The following is a 23,400-nucleotide window of genomic DNA, read 5'->3' as shown; positions in this document are numbered from 1 at the left end:
CCTCTCTACAACCACTCCCTCCGAACAACATTCAAATTTTCCGTCTTCCAAAGGGTTTTGTTGTAGAGAGGGAGCACTACTTCTCTTTTACTAGTTACATCTTTCTTTTTTTACAGAAAATAGTGATGTATGACTGGTTACCGGCCTGGCTGCACATAGACAAGAATGGGAAACCCTTTGTTATGCCTGCATATGATAAATCTAGCGAAAACAGTTAGTATTCATTTATGAAGTCTTACATTTGCATGTATTTCTCAATGTTAATCAAACCATTTTTACTTGTCGGACTGCCATTTCAGATAATTTTACCTAAAAAAACCCAAAAAACATTTGACACCCATATGCCTGATGGGTTTACGGACATTACTTTCCTGCTCTTCGTTTAAGTTCTGTAGAACAATAAAAAGAGTGTTGCAAAGAAACTCATCCGTTTTATTTCATTCATTCAGTTATCTGTAACACACCTTTTCCAAGAAAAATGATCTGTGGTAACAACTGAAGGTGCGGATTGGAATAAATAGCTCTCGGGTAAATGTTTTGGCAGCGCCTCTTTACAACTAAACGTTACCTTCGAGAATTTCGCGGATTGCGTTGCAATTACATTTACATTATATGATAAACGGTATGTCTAGTATCGTAATATGCCTAAACATTTATTATACTTTAGACCCGTTTGAAGGTTATGATCCCAACATACATCCGGGTATTACACAGGAGTTTCAGACTGCAGCTCTGAGATTTGGTCACACGTTAGTGACGCCTGGCACATGGATTAGGTAAGATAGTGTTCAAAGAATCCATGTAAATGCGTCAGATGTATATTTTAATTGCGAATTTTACGTTACGAAAAGGTGTATTTTCAACCTGTACAGAGGATATGCATCTCAACATTAGCGTAATATTTGTATATACGAGGGTTGATCTAAAAGTAATGTCACTGGAGCTATTAACATGTGTATAATGTAAAAAAACAATAACAACAAAAATTCACACCAAAGTACCTTGATGTTATGAAAATATCATTAAAATGTTTCTTACTTATCGAAACATCATTACAAACAGAAAGCATAAGATAACGAAGATCGCTGCACGTCTCTGACGTTATTGAGGTCAGAAAGTGATATGTTTGCCGAGATATGCTTGTCGGCAAGCAATAACAAGATTCAGCATTACATAACTACCTAAAGGTCAATGTCTTCGAATCACTTGCCTCTCACCTCTGTATAAAGATCGTTTTTCTTGAGCTGAAAAGCCGGTGGTTCTATCTACAGGTACGACCGTGCCTGAAATGATGCCAAGAGGGGCATCTGGGTTAAAGTTGGAAAAGTCCCATCTGAAATAAAACGTACGTACATACGTACTTTAACCGATTGTTTTCATTTACAGAGACAAGCAATGCAATTTTAAAGTTTTACCAATAAAAACTCCAGGAAGTAGTGGCAATGCCCATGCCGTCAGATTGTGCAATGCATATTGGAACCCACAGGTATAAATGGAAACTCGTGCATTTTGCTCATCCCCTTGCGCCTCTCCACCATACATTAAATAAATCAATATCATACAATGTAATGCAAGCAAGCAAGAACAACATCTTAAATAAATACACATAATTTCACATTTCTGTATCATTGATGTCTAACAATCATAAGCGTACCAAACTTTAAAAGAGTAGGTTTAGACTAAATGTTATGTAAAAAGCATCATTTCAACAAACAGTATCAATAGTCGCCCGTTAAATCTTTCCGAAAGCAAAAATGACAAGGTAGATAAGACGAGTGAGAGAAATAAAACAACAAAGAGTTGGATTACTTCCCTTATACCATCGAAACAGTTTAATTAAACACAGGATTATTAGTAACTGCACACTCTTGTGAATATTTAGAGAAATAGGGTATATGTAATAGAGGTTAAACTGTTTAAAGTAATGTTTTTATTTTTCAGGAGTTCCTAAATTCTTCCCCAGACGCATTCGATAATATGTTATTGGGTTTAGCGACAACAAGAGCAGAGAGAGAAGATCATATCGTTGTTCCTGATCTTAGAGGTATATCAAGAACTAATTACATCCTATGTCCATTATATGTGTAAAACACTAAATAGACTAATCGTTGTAGATGTGTATTCACATTGCATTTGCCATGATTGCAGACCCGTTCTTGCCATAGTAAGTCTATCTTTTACCATGGCAAGTAAGTCGTTGCAAAGTTATTTTGCCATGGCAAGAAATAATTTCATTCTGCCATGGCAAAGTATTTTTTGATTTTCTTAAAACTTTTATTTTATTTCGAGATATACGTTTAATTTAGATATTGCCATGGCAAATACTGCCCTTACAAGAGTATGTTTTTAGTAAGAACTTCAAAAATAAAGAAATGTCACTTTCAATTATTATAAAGAATTGGAATATATTCAAACAATTCTAATGCGTGCATTAAATGTCTTAATGATCAGTATAACCCCGAAATACTATGGTTGCCAATATTTGTAATCTCTTACTTTAGTGTTATTTTTCTGTACATTCTCCAAAACATTGCCTACATTTAAGATATTAAATGTAGGCAATGTTTTAAGAAATAAAACAGAATGCTACTGTTTCATCATTATTTCAGAAAGCTCAACTGAGGCTTTTGAGAATACAAAATTAATACTGCTTCAAACCAATTCTTAAGTTAATTCTGCACATTTAAATCGAAACTTTTTTCTAAAATGTAGAATTTGATTAAACTTTGATTTTTCAAAACTTCAGAATATAACTAGAAACATCAGCAAATAAAAAAGATAGGACCGTATGCTTTATTCTGTGCTAAACTGATTTGAAAAATTTGGACCTCATGCAGTACTTCATAATGGGAGTCTATGGGAAAATCATAACTTTCATAACATTTTCGCGAATAGGAAATTTTCTACGATGCAGATTTTGATGAAATTTCTCACAGTTGTAAATAAACACATGGCCTATAATACGGTAAAATAAAATTTATAGGTCCATATGCTTATTTTGAGATATGTGACCATGATTAAAGTGAACTGGACATTTCACGCTAATTTTAAGACATTATTTTGAATTATATAACGTGTCATATGTTTTAATATCATATTTTGACTTTAGAAATATAGTAATAGTGACATTGAATGTAATAAATTTACTCACATGTTGAAATTAATTCATAAAATAATTTTCATTTCCGTACGCCGAATTCAAGCTCCGGATAAATGACGTTACGCCATCACTTCCTGTTTATCAAACGTGCAGAACTACCTTAAATCTATTTCTTGTGCTCTTTGATATTAGCTTATAATTGTTACATTAATAGAAAATACGATAAAACACGATATTAAATCTAAATGCTCTTATTTTCAGAGCATTTGTTTGGTCCTCTTGAGTTCTCCCGCCGCGATCTTGTTGCTATAAATATCCAACGAGCTCGTGACCACGGACTTCCGGATTATAATTCTGTGAGAGAAGCATATGGACTTGAACGGAAGAAATCTTGGGAAGACATCAATAACTATACTGTATCTACTGATGATTTTCCTAACACACACGATGCAGTCGTATATAATTACACAAATAACTTGTACATGAGAGAGGTAATGTTTCCTAATACAATTCTGAAGGCATAAATGTGCAAAGTGTTCTTGTTATATCCCAACAACACAGCAATATCTAGCTACAAATAGGTATAAACATAATGTCTACGATTAACGAAGCATACCACCAATATGAAACCTTTATTTTCCCCTTTTATTATATATATACTGCTACCCGATTGAGCAGGTTTAAGTTTTGATACATGTATATTGGTATAATTATGAAATGATACAGAAAATGTCACCAGATTCGCTATCATTTCTATGTTATAAAAGGTTACTTATGTTTTGTCTGTTGTATATACAATATTGGTGTTGTTATAATAATCTACTACATTGTTAGAATGACATTTCATTTTATTTGTAATTGATATAATTATAATAATGTAGTGATAATCTTTTGACTGTTGATAAAATACGCCTCTGATGACTTTACATGTATGTTTTAAAAGCGTGATTTGTTTGTAATTATGTGTCGATATAAAGTGTGTGCTTTTAAATATTTATTATGCAATTGTTTGTATCATCAACAATATGGGAAACTACTTATTTTTATCAAAACTACATTAGTAGTCTTTTCCATTGTTCAAACGTCGCATTGACTCGGAGGCGCAACATAGAGAGGCATGTATTACCTGTAGCAGTGATGTCATAATATTTGGACCTCGTAACAAAGTGGCTTCGTACATAATTTAAAACTAAACACCATAGAAAAAATAAACTTTCCTTGAACATACTTTGATTTTTTAACACATCTCTTAAGAAATCTTGGAGTTGCTGGATTAAATGATAAAACTAGTATTGTCTTTTAGGCTCGGTCGATATGAGGAATTATCGACATCAACCTCGATCGGTATCACTTTTTTCCATGTCGATATATTCTTAAATTGACCTCATTTAAAGACAATAATTGTATATAATTTCAGCCGATTGAAAGAATGAAAATATTATATGGAAATACTTCTGCCCCAGACAATCTAGATTTATTCAGTGGTGGCATTCTGGAATCTACTCCCGACGGCCCGGGGGAACTATTTAAGAAAATTATGTTGGAACAATTTCTCCGTATACGACATGGGGACAGATTTTGGTTCGAAAATAGAGATAATAAGTAAGTATATCATAATACGATTATTCTGTTTGTTACAAGACAATCAAAAAGGCTGCTATTTCAAAATGAAACGAGTTATGAGAATCTGATAGGATGTCGAAAAGTCTTGGAAAGTAATAAAATAATTCTGTTGCCGATCAGTCTTTATATTTAAATCTAAATACAGCAAAAACATTCCAGTATTTGACTCTTTGTACAATACTTGAAAGCTAGGATAAAAATTGAAAAAGAAATCGCGTTGATGCAAAACAAGTTAGATAGACATGAAGAAAAATGGTCAAAGTTCGATGAACTATAATAGCTGACTAAACTAAACTTTACAATCCCTAAAACTCTCGTACACATATTGAGTACTTACTACTGAAACCAGGCAACGATCATCCCTTATTCCTCATTTTTAATCTACTTTTTCATTTATAAAAGTTAGAACTCCCAAGTGACATAGCTCTTTTTTTCTTCTCTACTCCCTTCTCCTTCCTTTTTTCTTACCTTCACAAAATCTTTGCATAATATTCGTATTGAATCTGACGTGAATTAGATTCGAAACATGTTAAGTTCATGTTTTTTGACTATATATATCATTGACATTGTATATGAAGTTGTATGTCATATGTATGTTATGCAAAGGAAAATAAACGGGTTACCCAGCTGGGGCCTCAAAAAAAAAAAGGAATACAAACACGAAAATGCAAATAGAAAACATATTGAAATCTAGAAAACCACTTGCAAGTATTACATAGTGTTTATCTTCCGACCTTGTATATCGTGATCTATGAAGAGTATATTTTGTTTAAAAAACACGTGTAGACGTTTGATTAAAATTCAATACAGATTATTTGATGATGAAACATTTGACGAAGTATGGAACACTACCATTTTGGATGTTGTTCTGGCTGTAACCAACATAGCTTCTTCTGATATCAATGCTAACCCGTTTTTAATAAACGGTACAAGTAAGTAACATGGAATTCTCTTATGTCAGCCAAACCTCCTTCATTATCGTTCGAGTAAATTAATCTCTTCTATTACTTATGACAACTTGTTTTAGCATATTATATGTAATAGTTAAACACTTCATTACCTCCCACTTCACAATGGAATTATTCATTTTCACATTCTAAGTGACGTCATAGATTTTCAATATTATTGTTTCTATCAACGTTCAAATGCATTTATTTATTTTTCTTTGCACTACATAGACTTTCTATGTACATTGCTTTTTTCCTGTACTTTTTCAGGCGACCCGTGTTTCCAGCCGGAACAGTTGAAAGCAGATTCCTCGAAGCAACTTGATGACATTCCAGTTTTAGAGCAATGTACCCCACTGCAGCATTACGATTATCTATCCGGCAGTGAGCTGTCTTTTGCTCTATCCTTTGCTGCTCTCGGCTTGTGTATACCAGGTAAATCACTAAAGATTACGAGATTGCAGTGTAAAACTACTCATTCTCGTTCATCACAGGTTCAACATAGCCCAGTTATATTCTACTAGTTATTCACATAGGTCTCTGGTATCTGAATATGAGAAAATGATTTTCTGTAGCAGGTTGGTCAGTTTTGTTACTTTGTCGTCCTGAACTTGAAACAAATAGCCGCCTCAAAGCATATATTGTTGTCTTCACTCCGGTGACAGCCTTTGAATTGCATCTGCACATTATTATGAAAGCTAGGCTTAATTACGATTGCTGTCGTTACAACACTATTTTGGGAAAAGAAAAAATGTAAAGGAAGAAATACTTATTCTAAATACGTCTTATTGTTATGATTTGCAAAAGTGTTTATCCATTTTATATATAATTCTATAGGTACAATCGGGATAATGATTTTGATGGCAAGGATGAAGCAGAGAAAAATGCTTGAAGCCCGACGACGACAGGCTCCACGACGGAAAGAGGAGGATCCAAATACACACCTAGGTAATTTTTGTCGGCGGAACACTGAAAAAAAGTGGATGAAGATATATCTCAGTAGTTTGTTCCACGTTTATATCACTCGAGATGTGTGTATGAGCCAAAATGACAAGACGCCGAAGGTATTGCATGATGAAGACATGCAACCAGAGGTGAAACATTGTTATTCAATATAGTGGCTACATTGAATGTGTAGTGTACTAATAGAACTATTGGAAGGAAGTGCTATTTGAATGGAATACGGAATTAAAGAGATTTGTAAGTAATAATGGTATTGCAAATTTACTGTTCTACTTTCTTCAACATTGCTGTTTGTATTTCAGCTGTAGAATGGGTTGGTTTTAAAGATGGTGAGCGAAATATCAAAGTAAAATTTGATAAAGAGCGCAAGAAGTTACACGTTACTGACAGGGGAAGAAAACCACTGCGCTTGATCGATCTACGTTTTATTGACAAAACAAAGGGCGTACACTTCCGGTTATCTACAGACAAAGGATGTACAGTGTTGTCAGTTCGAGTACCAAGCGAAATTGATCTGGTTAGCTAGGTTCCGTTTTATGGGCTTGTAAAACTAAACAGCATTCATTATTATATATGATACTGACGCCTCGTTACCTTGCATTTTAGGATTTTTAACAGCATTTCATGTCTGGCCTTTGGTGTCTTAATCCTTAGGCTAAGATATATAAATTATATATATATTCTTACCAGCTACTGTTTTTATTTCTTCCTATTACTGTAGGGGAAATTTCATTTATAGTTGCTTAATTGTTCATTTTACATACGTTTTCTTTGTTATTGTTGCGGCAGTTCAACATCTGAAGGGTTTGTCTGTTCATAAAATGTTTTGAATGGCATCTTTACATATGATTTTCCAGTAAGTTTATGTGCTTCATTATACGTAATAAATAGGTGCTGAAATTTGCTACCCAAGTGAACAGAAGTGAATTTATCACGTCGCTAGAGCGGTTTTTAGTTGAGATTGGTGTAAACAGAAACAAACATGACATGAAAGAGGACATGATAATGAAAGATGCAACCACCAAAGACCAGAGGAAGAAAGTTCTGGATCAGTTCATCAGAGTTGTGTGTCTTCAGGTGCGGTTTTAGAAGATTTTTACGATTTAATATAAGAAATTATTATTTGTCTGCCACTATTTTCTATTTCTTTTAAAGGAGTAATGCCAAGGGTCGTCTTGCGAAGCCTTGTTCTTACTTCAGATGCATTCATGATTACATGTTTACATTTTGACTGTTGTAATAAGATTATTTTTAATACTATGGAAAACCATTTATTATTCTTTGTTACTTGCCCGTTTTTAAGTCCATATCAAAGGGAGTCCGTCTTATAACATATTACTACCATAGGCGTACAAGACAGACTCAGATGTACCACAGTTTGACGGAGATACAGCTAATTCAGTGTCAAAAATACAGCTGACCAGGTCAGAGTTTGCAGACGCATTAGGACTCAAACCCTCGTCTATGTTTGTACGTAATATGTTTCTAATGGTGGATAAGGACAAAAACGGACTTGTTAGCTTTCAGGAATTCATGGAAATGTTTACGATACTTGCAAGTGGTAGGTATATTTATAAAATGGTTTATGTTATGTTTCAGTAAAATTAATAAATTGACAATATCTGCAAATGGTTCGCATACTTAGGAGAACTGGCATGATTGGTATTTATTTGGCATTCACAATGTGCATATATTTTCTCATGGCACACTATCATATAAAAAGAATATTCATGAATATGAAAAGTTCTGTTCCTGTTAATCGAAATATTAAGAAATGAGGATACCCTTCTGTGCTTACAGGTGGAGCAGACGAAAAAGCAAAAATGTTATTTAACATGCACGACCTCCGACGGAAAGGCTTTCTCAGCAAAGAAGCTTTCACGAAAATGATAAAGTAAATTGAACTTTTCTTAACTTTGTTTTCATAACCTAGTATTAAATGGAAAAACCCTGTTGAAGTCCTATAATAATCTCTTTGTTCTACACTTTGGCCATATGTCTGTATGTCTGTCCGTACAACTTCCCAGGCTTTTGTTGGGTTTACGCCGACCCAGTTACAGGTCGAATGGCGACCCTCCAGCTTTTCATGGTGGAGGAAGACCCCAGGTGCCCCCCCCCCCACTCCCCCGGATACTATTTCATCACGGGCGGGTACCTGGGTAGAGCCATCGACCTTCCTTAAGGAAGCTGGATGGCTTCCTCACATATAGAATTCTACGCACAACGTTAGGCTCAAACAAACATCGGTGAGGGGCAAGTTATGCAAATGTTTAGAATTCAGGAGCCTTAACCACTCTGCCATGGAGGCCCCATCATTTCTGTGCGCCTTGGTATATTTTTTAAGAATTATTTTTGGGTAAAATTCCTTTCTGATAAACAGTTTTGGACAGTTTAAAAAAAAATTACGAAATTTCTTCGTTTAAAAATACTATGTCAGGTTTTCCAGTACACATCAAATTTAATAGAACCCAATGATTTCTTCTTCTTAATTTGTCACTTTAAGCCCAAATCTTTGATGCCTGTATAGCTCATAACCTACATTTTTTTATAATTATTGTTCGTGGGCTTGAGACTGAGATCAATGGTAAATGAATATATTTTATTATTTAAAGGGATAAACAATTTCATTGTTTTGAAAGTACATGTATAATAATGTTCCGTATGAAGACAAGAAATCGTGATATTGATAATTTCTCAACATGTTTCTATGTGTTTGAAACAACAGATCAATGCTTGATCTGTCAGATTCGAGTCTTGACGATAGTGATGTCGGTACATTAGTGTCTACGTTATACCAACAAGTTGGGCTAACGCATGGCCAGAACATGACTCTTGCTGCTTTTAAAAAGATCTTTGCTTCAGAGGAGTATGAAAATACTTTGGAACAGGCAACACTTCAGCTTAAAGGTACACTTAAACTTATTATTCAACCAAACAGAGTTTGCTTTTATTTTGCATTATTGTGTTTATGCTTCCAAATGACATTCTTTCAGATTGAATTTATATTCACAACAGCAGTCTCAGTACCGTGTGGCGGCTGTACAAAGTCTCCCCGTACTTTGATTCGGTGTTATTATCTGGTCCTTTGGGATCATGAAATACATTCATTTTCACCATAGATGTAGATATATAGATTTAAGCAAAGTAAACCAATAAAAATAGAAAAAATGAAAACGATGTAAAGAATCATATTTCATAGATACATTGTAAACTATGAATAAATATTTACTTACAGGAGCAAAGTCGCAATGTAAGTATTATAGTTATACATCTTGTCTATTTCTGCGTCCGGTTGAGCCTAAATTCATTATCGTTCTTTTTTATTAACTTTCACAAAACGCTCATTACTTGAATTAGGTAATTTTGCTTCGGTTTTATCATTTTGTCAAATTTTATATGTATGATAACCTAGGCTTTGGAATAACACGTATGTTAATATGACTTAATCAATGTTACTGCAAAAGGTATATGACAATTTGGACTCATGTTTACTTTACAAAGACGCCAAGCAAACACCCTGAATTTAGTAGATCATAAACACTATCAGATATAATATTGACGTTTTCTATAAAATGTATGTGTCTTCATTTTATTGAACAGATTAAATGTTTCGGTTGGGGTCAGTTATATTATATTGCAAATAAAATTGATTCATTTCGTTGATGAATATCATGCAATGACTTTTCTGGTATTTTTAAAATTGCATAAGAATTTTTGTAAAGAAGTATTTTAATCTCTAAGAAAAATATGGTTTAATTTTTCATAATGAAATTTTCAAAACTGAATTTTTTAAATAGTTATTTTACTTATTTCCGATAATTCCGAGTTACACTTGGACATTCCCTATATAGATCTAGTACCGTATACTTTCAGGGCAAAATAAGAAGCCTATTAAAGAAACCTTCAGTATGAGAAGGAAGACGTTTATAGAGACTTATGGGTAAAATGATACATGTGTTTAATGCAAAACCCTTTAAGCTCGACTATTCGGAGAATAAGAGGGTTATTGGAATCGCCCTGACGTTATAGTTGGTTTTGATTTGCTTTCAGATTCAACTTTCTCCACTATAGCTTCTGATTTTCTGCCCCCATTATATCATCTATACGCTGTGATTCTTGTTGACAAATGTTGGTTTAGGATTAGGTATCCCAAATTTTATGGTTTATGGGTTCACATACTTTCAGTGTTGGTTAAAGTTTTGAGAGAAGCTTTTCATTTTCACTTTCTTACATAGCGGCATATTTCTTTTTTTGTTGTCCTTATTAAATCCGAAATGATGAAAATGCATTTTTAAATTTTTTGTTTACCTGTTTTCCGCTTCCTTATCTTACAATATTTGTTTTTAACCGCACATAAACTTTCTACCACTATGACCATTACACTCCGACATTTTATTAAAGCTTTTCACTTTTTCTTTCTATTTCTGAAGTTTTGAATTCTTTATTATTACAGTACATCCCCACGCTTTTGTTATTTTTTGTTTCATTCTGCCATATATTACATTCGTTCTTGCGTTTCTCCATAGTATCCATACTTCCCCTTTCATTTATTTACATTATTTGAACTTTCATCCTTCATGCACTCTCCTCTTTGAATCGAGTCTGCTCTCTTTCTCCCCCTACCGAATTACACACACGATCCCCTTGATACGTCAGTATACCTATATTTTTCGTGTCGACTTAACTTCTGTATTGGCAAACAGTCTCAATGTCCTTCTGACAGCTCTTGTTTTGAAAGTAATTTACTAAGAAATTAATACTGGGATAATGATATATATTACGTTTATGTAGTAACAAACAATTTATATACAACATAGTATGTAGCTTTTAAATAATATAATTAAAGAAGAAAGACAGCGTCAACATAAATATTGTATCATTTGCGTTTACCTGTACATCTTAATAACATTTTAAAATACTGGTTATATTTTTTTGCAATTAGATAATTCCAAAAATCGAATGACGGCGTTAAACCCAAAACAAACAAACAAAAATCTAATGATGCCTTTAGAAATGATTTCGCTCCAATCAGTTCATTGATTGCGTCAAAACGGATACTTTAGACTACAGTTTTATTCTCATCGTAACTTACATTGTTCAGTAAATAAAACGAATTGTTCTTTTCCCCAGTCAAGACGGCGCTGAAAATGATCAACCCACATTGCAACGGCAGAAATCAAAATTAAAAATAGAGACAAAACAGAAGGCTCAACCAATGACTGGATGGCAGAAACGCCTGTACAGTTTTAACAAATACGTAGAAAATTACAAACGGCAAATCTTTTGGGTTACTCTCTATATTTTGATTTCCATTGGCATATTTGTGGAAAGAGCATATTGTAAGTAAATGTGTTTAGCTTACTTTAATGATACAATAATAGCCATATGGAGTCTTCGTAAATTCACTGTGTTATCTAAAGTGGTCAGCTTGAAGATTATTTTATTGTATCATATAGCTTTGAATTTTGAAAAGTACGGCTGGAATATCACAAATATATATAATCTGTTAAAAATAAAAATCCGCATTGCACAAAGTTGAAATCTGACTGTGTAATTAGACTGTGTCTGTGATACTTTTCTAAATTAAAACAAGGAATAAGTACAGTAACATAATAAAATGATCATTATAACTTATAATAGCTTTTTTTGGCAATTATTCGGCTCTCGAAGATATGCTTACAGGCCGGGTCTTACATGACGTCTTCGCGCCTTATGTGATCCAAGCCTGGTAAAATCCGGTCGTGCTAAAAACAACATTCAAGATCGAGCTATTTCTATAATAACCCTGTGTAAAAAGTGCACAATATTGTTTAAATGACTTATATCGCAGAGACCAGGGTCCAGTTGTTCGAAAGTTTAACAGACTGTTAAACTAATTGCCTGTTAAATTTTGATTCAAAATACTAGTCTTAGTGGGAAACACTAGTATGATGTTTTAATTTTACTGTAAAGACGTTTTAGTGTTCATAATCCTTAAGTCATACATTTGTTTTTCTAAGTTTTCTAAAATATTGAAGTATTATTTTAAAAGTTAATCGGTTGTTAGCTTAATCAACTGTTAAAGTTTCGAACAACTGGGCCCAGCAGAGACCGAGAAAGTGTTTTGCAGGTCTCGTGCTAAGTTCATTGTCAAGTTTATGATTGTTCTTGTTATGTCAGTCACATGTAGCGTTGTAATGCCTGTGAGGATATTAATGCTTCACCAAGTTGATATTTTGTCAGATTATTCTTTTGAGCGTGAGCATGCCGGATTGCGTCGTCTGGCCGGATATGGCGTGACAGTGACACGTGGAGCTGCCAGTGGTATGATGTGGACATACTCGTGCCTTTTAATAACAATGAGCCGCAACACGATAACTTTCCTCAGAGAAACATTTCTACATCAGTTTATACCATTTGACAGTTTTCATGCCATGCATAAGTTTGTTGCTGCTCTTGCTCTTATATTCACAGGTAAGTGTGGTTCGTCATATCTTAACAGTTGAAAATATGCTCAACTCGTATCTTGGTTTAAAGGTCTTGAAATGATTCTGTTGACTAATCAGTTGTATTAATTACAAAGCGGACATTGGTTTTGAATAATTCTGTAAATTAAACTGATAGACTTTTGCAAGGTTTTTAAAGCAATGCACGTTTTTCTTTTTGTTTTTCAAATAAATCTTTCATCATATTTCAGTGTTTATGCTGGTTTGTTTTATGGTAATTTTCATAAAATTGCGCAAGTACAAGAGACAAAACAAAACAATTCAGCAAAATCGTCTGACTTTTTACCATTTATTTCTTTCAGTTACACATTGTGTAGGACATGGTTTCAATTTGTATCACATCTCAACCTGGCCTTCCACAGATCTAAATTGTGTCTTCAGGGAATATTTTAGAGCGTAAGTTCAGCACATTGTAAGAATACAAGAAGCACCTTAAAATTAGTCACGTATATTCATACTACTTGTTAGGTTCTTTGAATGTGTAGCTACAAAACTAGTTCACAAACCATCATATTTACACAGGCGTCACGAAACATCTAACGCTCCCTCAATATCTTGACACTATCTTTCATAACTAATGGTAATCATTGCCACGCATTTTGAAAAGTATTTTGTAAATGACATGACATATTAAAATCAAAATAAAATCGGGTGATACTGTGTATCATTTTATAATTCTACTGACTCAAGTCAGTTACAAAAATACATACAAATACATTATGGCTTTTGTTATATGGCAGGAAAATGATGACAAAATCAAAATAGCTTCTTTATTCTTTTAATTTCGGTTTCATATTTGACCGTCAATATCTACACATCTGTATCCTTGTAAATAATAAGTATATAATGTTATTATCATTTACGTAAACCAAAACTTGAAAAAATGTTAAAGTCTCACCCAGTGAGATGCCGACGAATATTTTGTTTTCTTTCTAGAACGGACAAGTTAGCTTCTTTTCACTACTGGGCATGGACAACAATCACAGGTTTGCAGAACTGAGTACAATTTTGCATAATTATAAAGTACATTGTTATAAGTGTGAGTACGTTTAATTTTATTCGAAGAAATCGCTTACTTTTATTCTATAAAGAGGTAAATATTTTCATGTCGGGCTATGTTTTGTTCCCTGATTTTCTCATTATTGAAAACGTTACTTTTGGCATTTATGTTCACTAGTGGTCAATTTTGCGTCATTTATCAATCTATTTATATGCTGTTAAAACGTTTATAAACATCTTCAGATTTATGATTTAATTTTGTAGGTCTTACAGGCATATTTCTGACGGTAATAGTTATCGTAATGTATGTTTTTGCTATGCCATACGCCAGAAGACATTTGTTCAACGCATTTTGGTTCACACACAGTTTCTACATACTCCTGTATATATTTATGATTTTGCACGGGTCTGGACGGCTCGTGCAGCCTCCGCTGACTCAGAACTTTCTGATAGGCCCACTTGTGATTTACGTGATTGACAAGCTGATCAGTTTCAGCAGGAAGAAGGTTAAGATTTCTGTCGAAAAAGCGGAACTTTTGCCTTCAGGTATATCTGTATTTCTTACTATATCAACTGTTTTTGTTGGTTTTAATGTAACACCGACACGCAGCTTTCCGGTTTTTGTTGGCTGAGAAATACCCTAGGTGTCTTTCCTGACATTATTTTAAAAAATTTATACCCCTAAACAAGGTTCCGAACCAACAGCAATGAGGGGCAAGTAATTTGAAATCAAAGACCTTTACCACTCACCTTCGCTTAACTAAAATGAAACAATAGTTATACGTTTTTACTCATATTATACCGAACTTACAAAATATAATGATGATGTTCTCAAACCCGTATTTAAACGAACTGCATAAAGCAACATGCATTTTAAGACTTTGTTACTCCAGCTGACTTAGCATCTCGTTCTTGAATATTGTTACAAATCATATTAGCTTAAATGCTTTTGCTGAATTATTTAACACGTATCGGACCTGTTGCTTTAACACATATAACTTTTATGAAACAGATGTGCTTGGGTTAACTTTTAAACGACCACTGAACTTCGAATATAAGTCTGGCCAATGGGTACGTATTGCTTGTTTGGAATTAGGCGAAGAGGAATATCATCCGTTTACCTTGACCTCCGCCCCTCATGAAGAACACCTTAGTCTTCATATTCGGGCTGTAGGACCTTGGACCATGAACATGAGGAAGACTTACGATATCAACAGCAGAGATGGCAAAGAATTCCCTAAGGTATTTACGATTAAAACATATTATCATATGAATTTGTTTTCGTTTCTCATCTCAAGAAAATGATCTGTGCAATATCTTTGATATTGTCTAGCTGTATTCTTGTACAGCTTAGCCTGATAGTGGACGAATACGGAAACGATTGTATTCTTTGTGAGAGTAAACATACAGTTCATTTGAACATTAAATCTTACAGAAAATTTAAATTAGAACATGATATTCCATGTTATGTAACGAATTAACGTTTAGTTTTCTTTAAAGGTTTTTATAGATGGCCCTTTTGGCGAAGGTCACCAAGACTGGTACAGATATAAGGTGTCCGTCCTAGTTGGTGGGGGTATTGGTGTGACACCATTTGCATCCATCCTCAAGGACATCGTGTTTAGGTCTAAGTCTAGTGTCAAATTTCCATGCGAGAGGGTTTATTTTTTATGGGTAACAAGGACACAGAAACAGTTCGAATGGCTGACAGATATCATCCGCGAGGTAAACTTGTTATGTATAGCTTCAGTGTTACAAGGAATCTATTATGTCCCGAGTATTAAATGTAAAACAGCTAGCGACACTGTTTTTCTTAGTATTAATTTTGACTATTAAAAGGTTTTTCAATAAAATAATTCAAAATTATAACATAGAAGAAACAATAATATGAAGACTCCAAATGATTTGTGGCAAACTGTGTAAAAATAGATAAGCACACACATATACAATTTATGATTAAAATTAGTTATATACACAACTAGGAAAACTTTCATCAAAATCTACATTGCACGAAATTGTCACTAAAAGAGTAATTTTGCCAAAGAAGCCCATTATCAAAATTGACCGGATTTTCAATATTTTTCAAATCGGTGTAATACAGAATCAAGTACACGATCCTATCCTTTTTATTGGTTGAATTTCCTTCTGATAATATGATACATTTTAAAACATATAATTTCATAATATTCTACATTGTAGAAAATATCCGTTTCAAGCGTGCAGAATTTCCTTAACCGCCAGCAAAATTTTAAAGTTTCTATAATACTCTAGATTTTAAAATGTCCATTCTTGATTGTCCCTAAAATTCACATAAATAGAGATTTGTTTTCCATAGAAACTTTATAGTAAAGTAGATATATCAACTGTATTTTGTAGGAAGTAGCACAATGCAACGCTTATAAACCCCCACTAAATGTCATCTTTTTTTCTTAAACAAAGCAGTCTTACACGAATTGATCCTAGTTTGCCATTTGCAAAATACCACAGAAAAAAAAAACATGATTTTTTTTCTGCAAATAAAGTCTCAACAAAATCACTTCATAGATTAACTTTCATTGCTTTAAACCAGGTGGAAGAAAATGACCAGAAACGATTGGTGAATGTTCACATATTTATAACGCAGTTTCAACAGAAATTTGACCTGAGAACAACTATGCTGGTAATCAAACTTCGTAAACATTGTATCATGCTTATATAAAACATCTATTTTATTGTTTATGGTCAAGAACTTTATGCGATTAAGTGACTGACTTAACTTTTGGTAAACTTCAAAGGCAGCAGAAAGGTTATACTTGTAGATACATAGACCATGAGTCCGAGAATTTAGAAATTTTTAAAAAGAACATAAATCCAATAATAGATATTTTATTTGCAGCAAACATTTATATGACTACATGATCCATTTTAGTTGAATTGTTTGTTTGAAATATTGACGTCAGTAGTTACTGTAAGTTAAAAAGCTTTCTTTGCAGTCTACGTAAAATAAGTTTTTTCTAAACTTTCAGTACATATGTGAGCGCAATTTTCAGAAGGTGTGTGGTAAAAGTTTATTTACAGGATTGAGAGCGACTACGCACTTTGGCAGACCAGAGTTTGAGGTGTTCTTCAAATCTCTCCATTACGAACATCCAACTGTAAGTGATATTCTGAATACTTCTTCAGTTTCTGGGTATGATGATCTATACAGTGTTTGTCTTGGATTTAAGTTTGGCGTTTCAAAGTTCATTAAAGATTTTTTGTTTCGTATGACTGTTGACGTCCATTCCATCGCTTCTTAAAGCTTTGAGAAAATGATAAAGCGTTCATTGTTAGAGAAGCGGAGCTTAAACAACTAAAACAAGAGGGCCATGATGGTCCTGAATCGCTCACCTGTCCCCACATGACCCAGTTTTGAACTGAGTATGACGTCATTTTTTCTATTATTTGACATAGTGACCTAGTTTTTGAGCTAATGTGATCCAGTTTTGAACTTGACCTAGTTATCATCAAGATAAAACTTCTGACCAATTTGCATGAAGATCCATTGAAAAATATGGCCTCTAGAGAGGTCACAAGGTTTTTCTATTATTTGACCTAATGACCTAGTTTTTAAAAGCACGTGACCCAGTTTTGAACTTGACCTAGATATCATCAAGTTGAACATTCTCAACAACTTTCATGAAAATCTCATGAAAAATATGGCCTCTAGAGAGGTCACAAGGTTTTTCTATTTTTATACCTACTGACCTAGTTTTTGACCGCAGTTGACCCAGTTTCGAATTTGACCTAGATATCATCAAGGTGAACATTCAGACCAATTTTCATGAAGATCCATTGACAAAGATGGCCTCTTGAGAGGTCAAAAGGATTTTCTATTTTTAGACCTACTGACCTAGTTTTTGATCGCAGCTGACCCAGTTTCAAACTTAACCTAGATACTATCAAGATGAACATTTAGACCAACTTTCATACAGATCTCTTGAAAAATATCGCCTCTAGAGAGGTCACAAGGTTTTTTTATTATTTGACTTACTGACCTAGTTTTTAGTGGCACTTGACCCAGTTTTGAACTTAACCTAGATATCATCAAGGTGAATATTCTGACCAATTTTCATGAAGATCCATGCAAAAGTATGGCCTCTAGAGAGGTCACAAGGTTTTTCTATTTTTAGACCTACTGACCTAGTTTTGGTCCGCAGTTAATTCAGTTTCAAACTTGACCTAGATATCATCAAGATGAACATTCAGACCAACTTTCATACAGACCCCTGGAAAAATATGGCCTCTAGAGAGGTCACAAGGTTTCTATATTATTTGACCTACTGACCTAGTTTTTGACGGCATGTGACCCAGTTTCAAACTTGACCTAGATATTATCAAGATAAACATTCTGACTAATTTTCATGAAGATCCATTGAGAAGTATGGCCTCTAGAGAGGTCACAAGGTTTTTCTATTTTTAGATCTCCTGCTGACCTAGTTTTGGACTGCACATGACCCAGTTTCAAACTTGACCTAGATATCATCAAGATAAACATTCTGACTAACTTCCATAAAGATCCCATGGAAAATGTGACCTTTAGAGTGGTCACAAGCAAAAGTTTACGGACGCACGCACGGACGCACGCACAGACGACGGACGCTGCGCGATCACAAAAGCTCACCTTGTCACTTTGTGACAGGTGAGCTAAAAATTGGGTATTCCTCATTAATTCATCGCATTTATGAAAGATATATTTACACATCCTTGCACTGTAACTTCATTATTTCTATTTCAGGTGAAACAAGTTGGCGTGTTCAGTTGTGGGCCTCCGCCGATGACTTTAAATGTTGATCGCGCTTGCTCAGCCATGAACAAATATGACAATTTTCCGTCATATTCACACCACTTTGAAAACTTTTAATAGCACTCAGAATAATACATCAAGATATAGATCTGTGCAGAGGATTCAGAACAAATGAACAAAATCTTTATAGGAACATTTTTCATTCTTATGGTTTTAAAATACGTTTGATAAAGCAAAAACAAGATGTTAAAAATCAACATTCCGTTCTAAACATTTAATGCGAAGTACATAAATAAATATTAAATAAATAAATAACGTAACTATACTTCTTCGTGATCAAAATACTAAGTAGACAATTTTTTCTTACTTAAATTAAACATGGATGCCACCTATTACATAAGCTATCTCAATAGAAAACATTAATCTTTATTTGAGTTTAAACAGTTATCTCCCCTTCATCAGATTTTCTGCCACCTTTTGTCAATCATGATAAAAATCTTAAGTCAAAAATTAGGACATGTAAATGTAACGCATGTGGCCAGCGTAAAATATACATCACAAGAGTCGTAGGGAAAAATAGCATTTAATAACAATTGTCAAATGTTTTAAGCATATGGAAGTCAGATTGATACCTGTCCCCGTGATCCGTATAGCTGACCATCTGCTTAACATGTTAGAATGTCTCAACGTTTGAATTTATTTCTTGGGGAAAAAAACTGTGATTATCTAGAGAACAGAATTATAGCCAACATGGTAGTCTAAATTGCTGACTTAATACGCTGATGAGTATAGGCCGTTATTATAGCTATAATAACCACACCATCAAGCGAAACCAGGAAAAGAAGATGCGCGGTAGAAACTAGCGGACACATACATATTAATTTTTAATTCGACAAGGAAATATTTAAGGCAGATATATACTTATCTAAAACTACCGTACGTATGTATATATGTATAAATGTATGTATATATAAAGTTCACGATGCGCAATTCAAATTTATTTCCGAAACAAATTTCCGGATAGAGAGGTACTTTAGTTTCAAAGAAAGAAAGAAGGGGTAAACAGGGGATGAATTTTATTAGTAACATTTAAATAAAGTAATATCTTCTCATATGATCGGCATATCTTTTTGTTTCTCATTTTATTTTTGCCATGAACGGATATATAAATTGTCTAGGTTTGCAAAGACGTTGACTACTCCATAAGTAATCGTAACGTATGCACTGTGGGGAATCATATGATCAAAATAATCTCTAAACTAATAATATAGAATAATATTGAAGCAAGAGTTGCTGTAAATATTAAAGATAACTTGACAACATGAATGTATTCTAAAACTACATAGATTTCAATCGCAACCACCATCTAATTATCTGGAACACTTCTTTTTTTTCATTTATTAAGTCGTCTGTGATATGCAGGCTCCATAACCTCAGACCCCTTGTCTAAATTCAAGCTTATTTAGATTTAGTTCTGCTCATTGTTTTCTCGTTTAGGGCGAAGCCAATAGTTTAACTGGGGACCATACGCCGCGTTTCATGGAATTGCATTCTGTGCATCATTGAAGGTTTCATGTGCACCGTCGTAAATTATATTGTGGTACTTAACATGTGTAAATGTGAGTTCTGCTCAACCCGAGACTAGAAGGCGTGGACGGTAGCTTGCACTTCCACTACCGTCCAAGAACCGAACCTGCAACACTTTCGTCTATGTTGGGTTGGGCGACCTGTTGTTTTTACACTTTTTCTATTTTCATAATTACCAGAGACATTACTTTGATTCTTTCTCTCGATATGGCTTTAATGTCTGATTCAATAGAAGACCTTCAGCAAAGTTTGAATGACCTCCGCACATATTGTGACCGATGGGGATTAAAGCTGAACAATATAAAACTAAGCTTTTGGTATTTAGACGGCGGGGTACGGTTAGAAGTCGTTGATAACGTTAATTATCTTGGCACAGTTTTTAATTCAAACGGATGTTTTGATTTGAATTCGCAAAGGTTAATTGATAAATCGCTCAAAGCAATGAGCACTTTATTATGCAATACCAAAGCCTTTGAGTTTACACCTAAAACCATGTGTAATGTTTTCGATTCATTTTGTTTGTCCATTCTTAATTACTCGGCTGAAGTATGGGGTTATACAAAGTGTAAAGAAATTGAAAGATTACACTTAAAATTTTATAAACATATTCTTAATGTTAAAATAAGATCTACAAGTACGGTGAACATGCTCGTTTCCCATTATACATAAATCGCTTTGTTAGAATCATTAAATATTGGATTAAAGTTCTTAATACGAAAAAATCTGTAATGGAGACAATATATGCTGTAATTAAATAAAACTGGACCCAAAATGTAAAAACTCTGTTATATGCTACATTTGGGAATGTCCGTTAAACATAGATGTGAACACTTTTATTCCATTTTTTAAGTAACTGTTGAAAGATACTTTTGTACAAGACTGGAACAGTGGTTTGATTAATAATAGTGTATTGTTTGTCTACAAAAATGTGAAGCAAGACTTTGAATACGAGGAATACCTGAGTACAGAGACAACTAAAAGGTATAGACATATAAAATTTTGCAAACAAAGTTCAGACTGTCTGCACATAAACCGCGCATTGAAACTGGGAAATCTGGACAAAATTGACTTGAAAGAAGTGAAAGGCGTTGTGAAATTTGTAGAACAAATTTTATTGAAGATAAGTTTCACTTAATTTTGAAATGTAAAATGTATAGAAATGTTAGAAAACGATAGTTTGATAGTTATTATTATGATCGTCCTAGTGTATTTAAACTTCTTCATCAAAGTGTGTGCAAATCTTGAACAATTTAGCTTGTTTTATATAGTGCGCTTTAAACATAAGAAGTAACATATTGTAATGTCACAGCCTTCTTTCGATAACAAGTGAATGAAGAGTATTGCCATGCAATACAAAGTCCCCTACTGGAAGGTACCTTATTTTCTCGACTGCAGTATAACATAATGAACTGATATCTGTAAATAATATATAAACAATATTGTACTATATATACAATATGTTATAATAAAACACTTGGATTAAAATTTGTATATATAAAATATTGTTTTCGTATAGCATTTTTTTGGCCAATTATCAAAAAGGTATCATATAAGTTATTTATAGTAAAACAAAAATTAATATGAGATATATATAATATGAGACCACATTAAACTCTTTACCAGGTAAAGATATGTCAAAATACACCAAACAATTGGATGTAACATGCATGTTGTACCACAGAAAACTGGTCTCGATTTTCCCCTACGGTCTGTAATAAATAAGTTACAATATAAGCTATTTATAGTAAAACAAAGGGACATAATTCTAAAAACAAGGGTGCCTCATGTTGGTGAACATTTGTGCCAGTTACATCAAAATCCCTCCATGCAGGAAGAAGAAATGCTCCGGAAAAAGTCATTCTTGAATTTGGCATTTGACCTCTAAGTGTGACCTTGACCTTAGAACTAGGGACCTGGTTCTTGCGCATAACAATCCGTCTCACGATAGTGAACATTTACGCCAAGTTACATCAAAATCCCTCCATGCATGAAGAAGAAATGTTCCAGACAAAGTCATTCTTGTATCTGACCTATGGCTTCTATGTGTGACCTTGACCTTCGACTTAGGGACCAGGTTCTTGCGTATGACACTCCGTCTCATAGTGGTGAACATTTGTGCCGTGCCAAGTAATAATCAAATCCTGTTTTTCATGACAAAGTTATACACCGGACAGGAAAAATGTCCCATTGACCTTTGATCCCCAAGTGTGACCTTGTCCTTTAAGCTAGGGTTCTGGGTGTTGCACATGACACGTCGTCTCCTCATGGAGAACATTTATGCCTAGTAATATTAAAATCCCTTGATGGATGACAGAGTTCTGTACCGGACAGGAAAAAATACTATTGACCGTTGACCTCAAACTGTGACCTTGACCTTTAAACTAGGGGTCTGAGTTTTCGGCATGACACGTCGTCTCATCATGAGGAACATTTCTGACAAGTAATATTAAAATACCTTCATGGATGGCAGGTTTATGGACCGGACAGGAAAAAAGACCTGTTGACCTTTGACCTCTAATTGTGACATTGACCTTTAAGCCAGGGGTCTGGAATTTCCGCATGACAGGTCATCTCATCATGGGAAACATTTGTGCCAAGTGGTATTTAAATCCCTTCATGAATGACAGAGTTATGGACCGGACACGAAACAGACCCTGTTCATGCCATGGTCACACTTGACTGCCAAGTAAGACCTTTGAGCTAGGGGTCTGAAAGTTGTGCATGACACATCGTCTTATTATGAGGTACATTTGTGACAAGTAATATAAAAATCCCTTCATGGATGGATGGACCGGACAGGAAAAAAGCCCTGTTGACCTTTGACCTTCAATTGTGACCTTGACCTTTAGGCTAGGGGTCCGGGTCTTGCCTATGACACGTCGTCTCATCATGAGGCACATTTGTGCCAAGTTATATTAAAATCCCTTCGTG

The 23,400-nt window shown here is 34.1% G+C and overlaps 1 protein-coding gene across 1 annotated transcript in view; it reads left to right on the top strand.

The window, feature by feature from the left end:
• Nucleotides 1–21,969, top strand: part of LOC123566602 (dual oxidase 2-like) — a 33,243-nt gene extending 11,274 nt beyond the window's left edge. The window contains exons 7-32 of the mRNA XM_045360869.2: nucleotides 117–213; nucleotides 668–776; nucleotides 1,387–1,486; nucleotides 1,942–2,044; nucleotides 3,362–3,591; nucleotides 4,518–4,702; nucleotides 5,534–5,655; nucleotides 5,941–6,105; nucleotides 6,508–6,618; nucleotides 6,936–7,150; nucleotides 7,525–7,710; nucleotides 7,981–8,194; nucleotides 8,434–8,527; nucleotides 9,359–9,540; nucleotides 9,869–9,883; nucleotides 10,507–10,573; nucleotides 11,764–11,972; nucleotides 12,856–13,086; nucleotides 13,421–13,514; nucleotides 14,055–14,104; nucleotides 14,382–14,663; nucleotides 15,130–15,359; nucleotides 15,618–15,842; nucleotides 16,687–16,776; nucleotides 17,123–17,251; nucleotides 18,874–21,969. Of these exons, the coding sequence (XP_045216804.2) occupies nucleotides 117–213; nucleotides 668–776; nucleotides 1,387–1,486; nucleotides 1,942–2,044; nucleotides 3,362–3,591; nucleotides 4,518–4,702; nucleotides 5,534–5,655; nucleotides 5,941–6,105; nucleotides 6,508–6,618; nucleotides 6,936–7,150; nucleotides 7,525–7,710; nucleotides 7,981–8,194; nucleotides 8,434–8,527; nucleotides 9,359–9,540; nucleotides 9,869–9,883; nucleotides 10,507–10,573; nucleotides 11,764–11,972; nucleotides 12,856–13,086; nucleotides 13,421–13,514; nucleotides 14,055–14,104; nucleotides 14,382–14,663; nucleotides 15,130–15,359; nucleotides 15,618–15,842; nucleotides 16,687–16,776; nucleotides 17,123–17,251; nucleotides 18,874–18,999 (3,861 nt within the window). The 3' untranslated portion in view covers nucleotides 19,000–21,969. The remainder of the gene's footprint in view (nucleotides 1–116; nucleotides 214–667; nucleotides 777–1,386; nucleotides 1,487–1,941; nucleotides 2,045–3,361; nucleotides 3,592–4,517; nucleotides 4,703–5,533; nucleotides 5,656–5,940; nucleotides 6,106–6,507; nucleotides 6,619–6,935; nucleotides 7,151–7,524; nucleotides 7,711–7,980; nucleotides 8,195–8,433; nucleotides 8,528–9,358; nucleotides 9,541–9,868; nucleotides 9,884–10,506; nucleotides 10,574–11,763; nucleotides 11,973–12,855; nucleotides 13,087–13,420; nucleotides 13,515–14,054; nucleotides 14,105–14,381; nucleotides 14,664–15,129; nucleotides 15,360–15,617; nucleotides 15,843–16,686; nucleotides 16,777–17,122; nucleotides 17,252–18,873) is intronic.
• Nucleotides 21,970–23,400: the final 1,431 nt, after the last annotated feature.

Source organism: Mercenaria mercenaria, chromosome 8 (assembly GCF_021730395.1).
Source record: "Mercenaria mercenaria strain notata chromosome 8, MADL_Memer_1, whole genome shotgun sequence".
NCBI lineage: Eukaryota > Metazoa > Mollusca > Bivalvia > Venerida > Veneridae > Mercenaria > Mercenaria mercenaria.
Note: the sequence above shows the minus strand (reverse complement) of the source record. Positions and strands in the feature narration are given on the sequence as shown.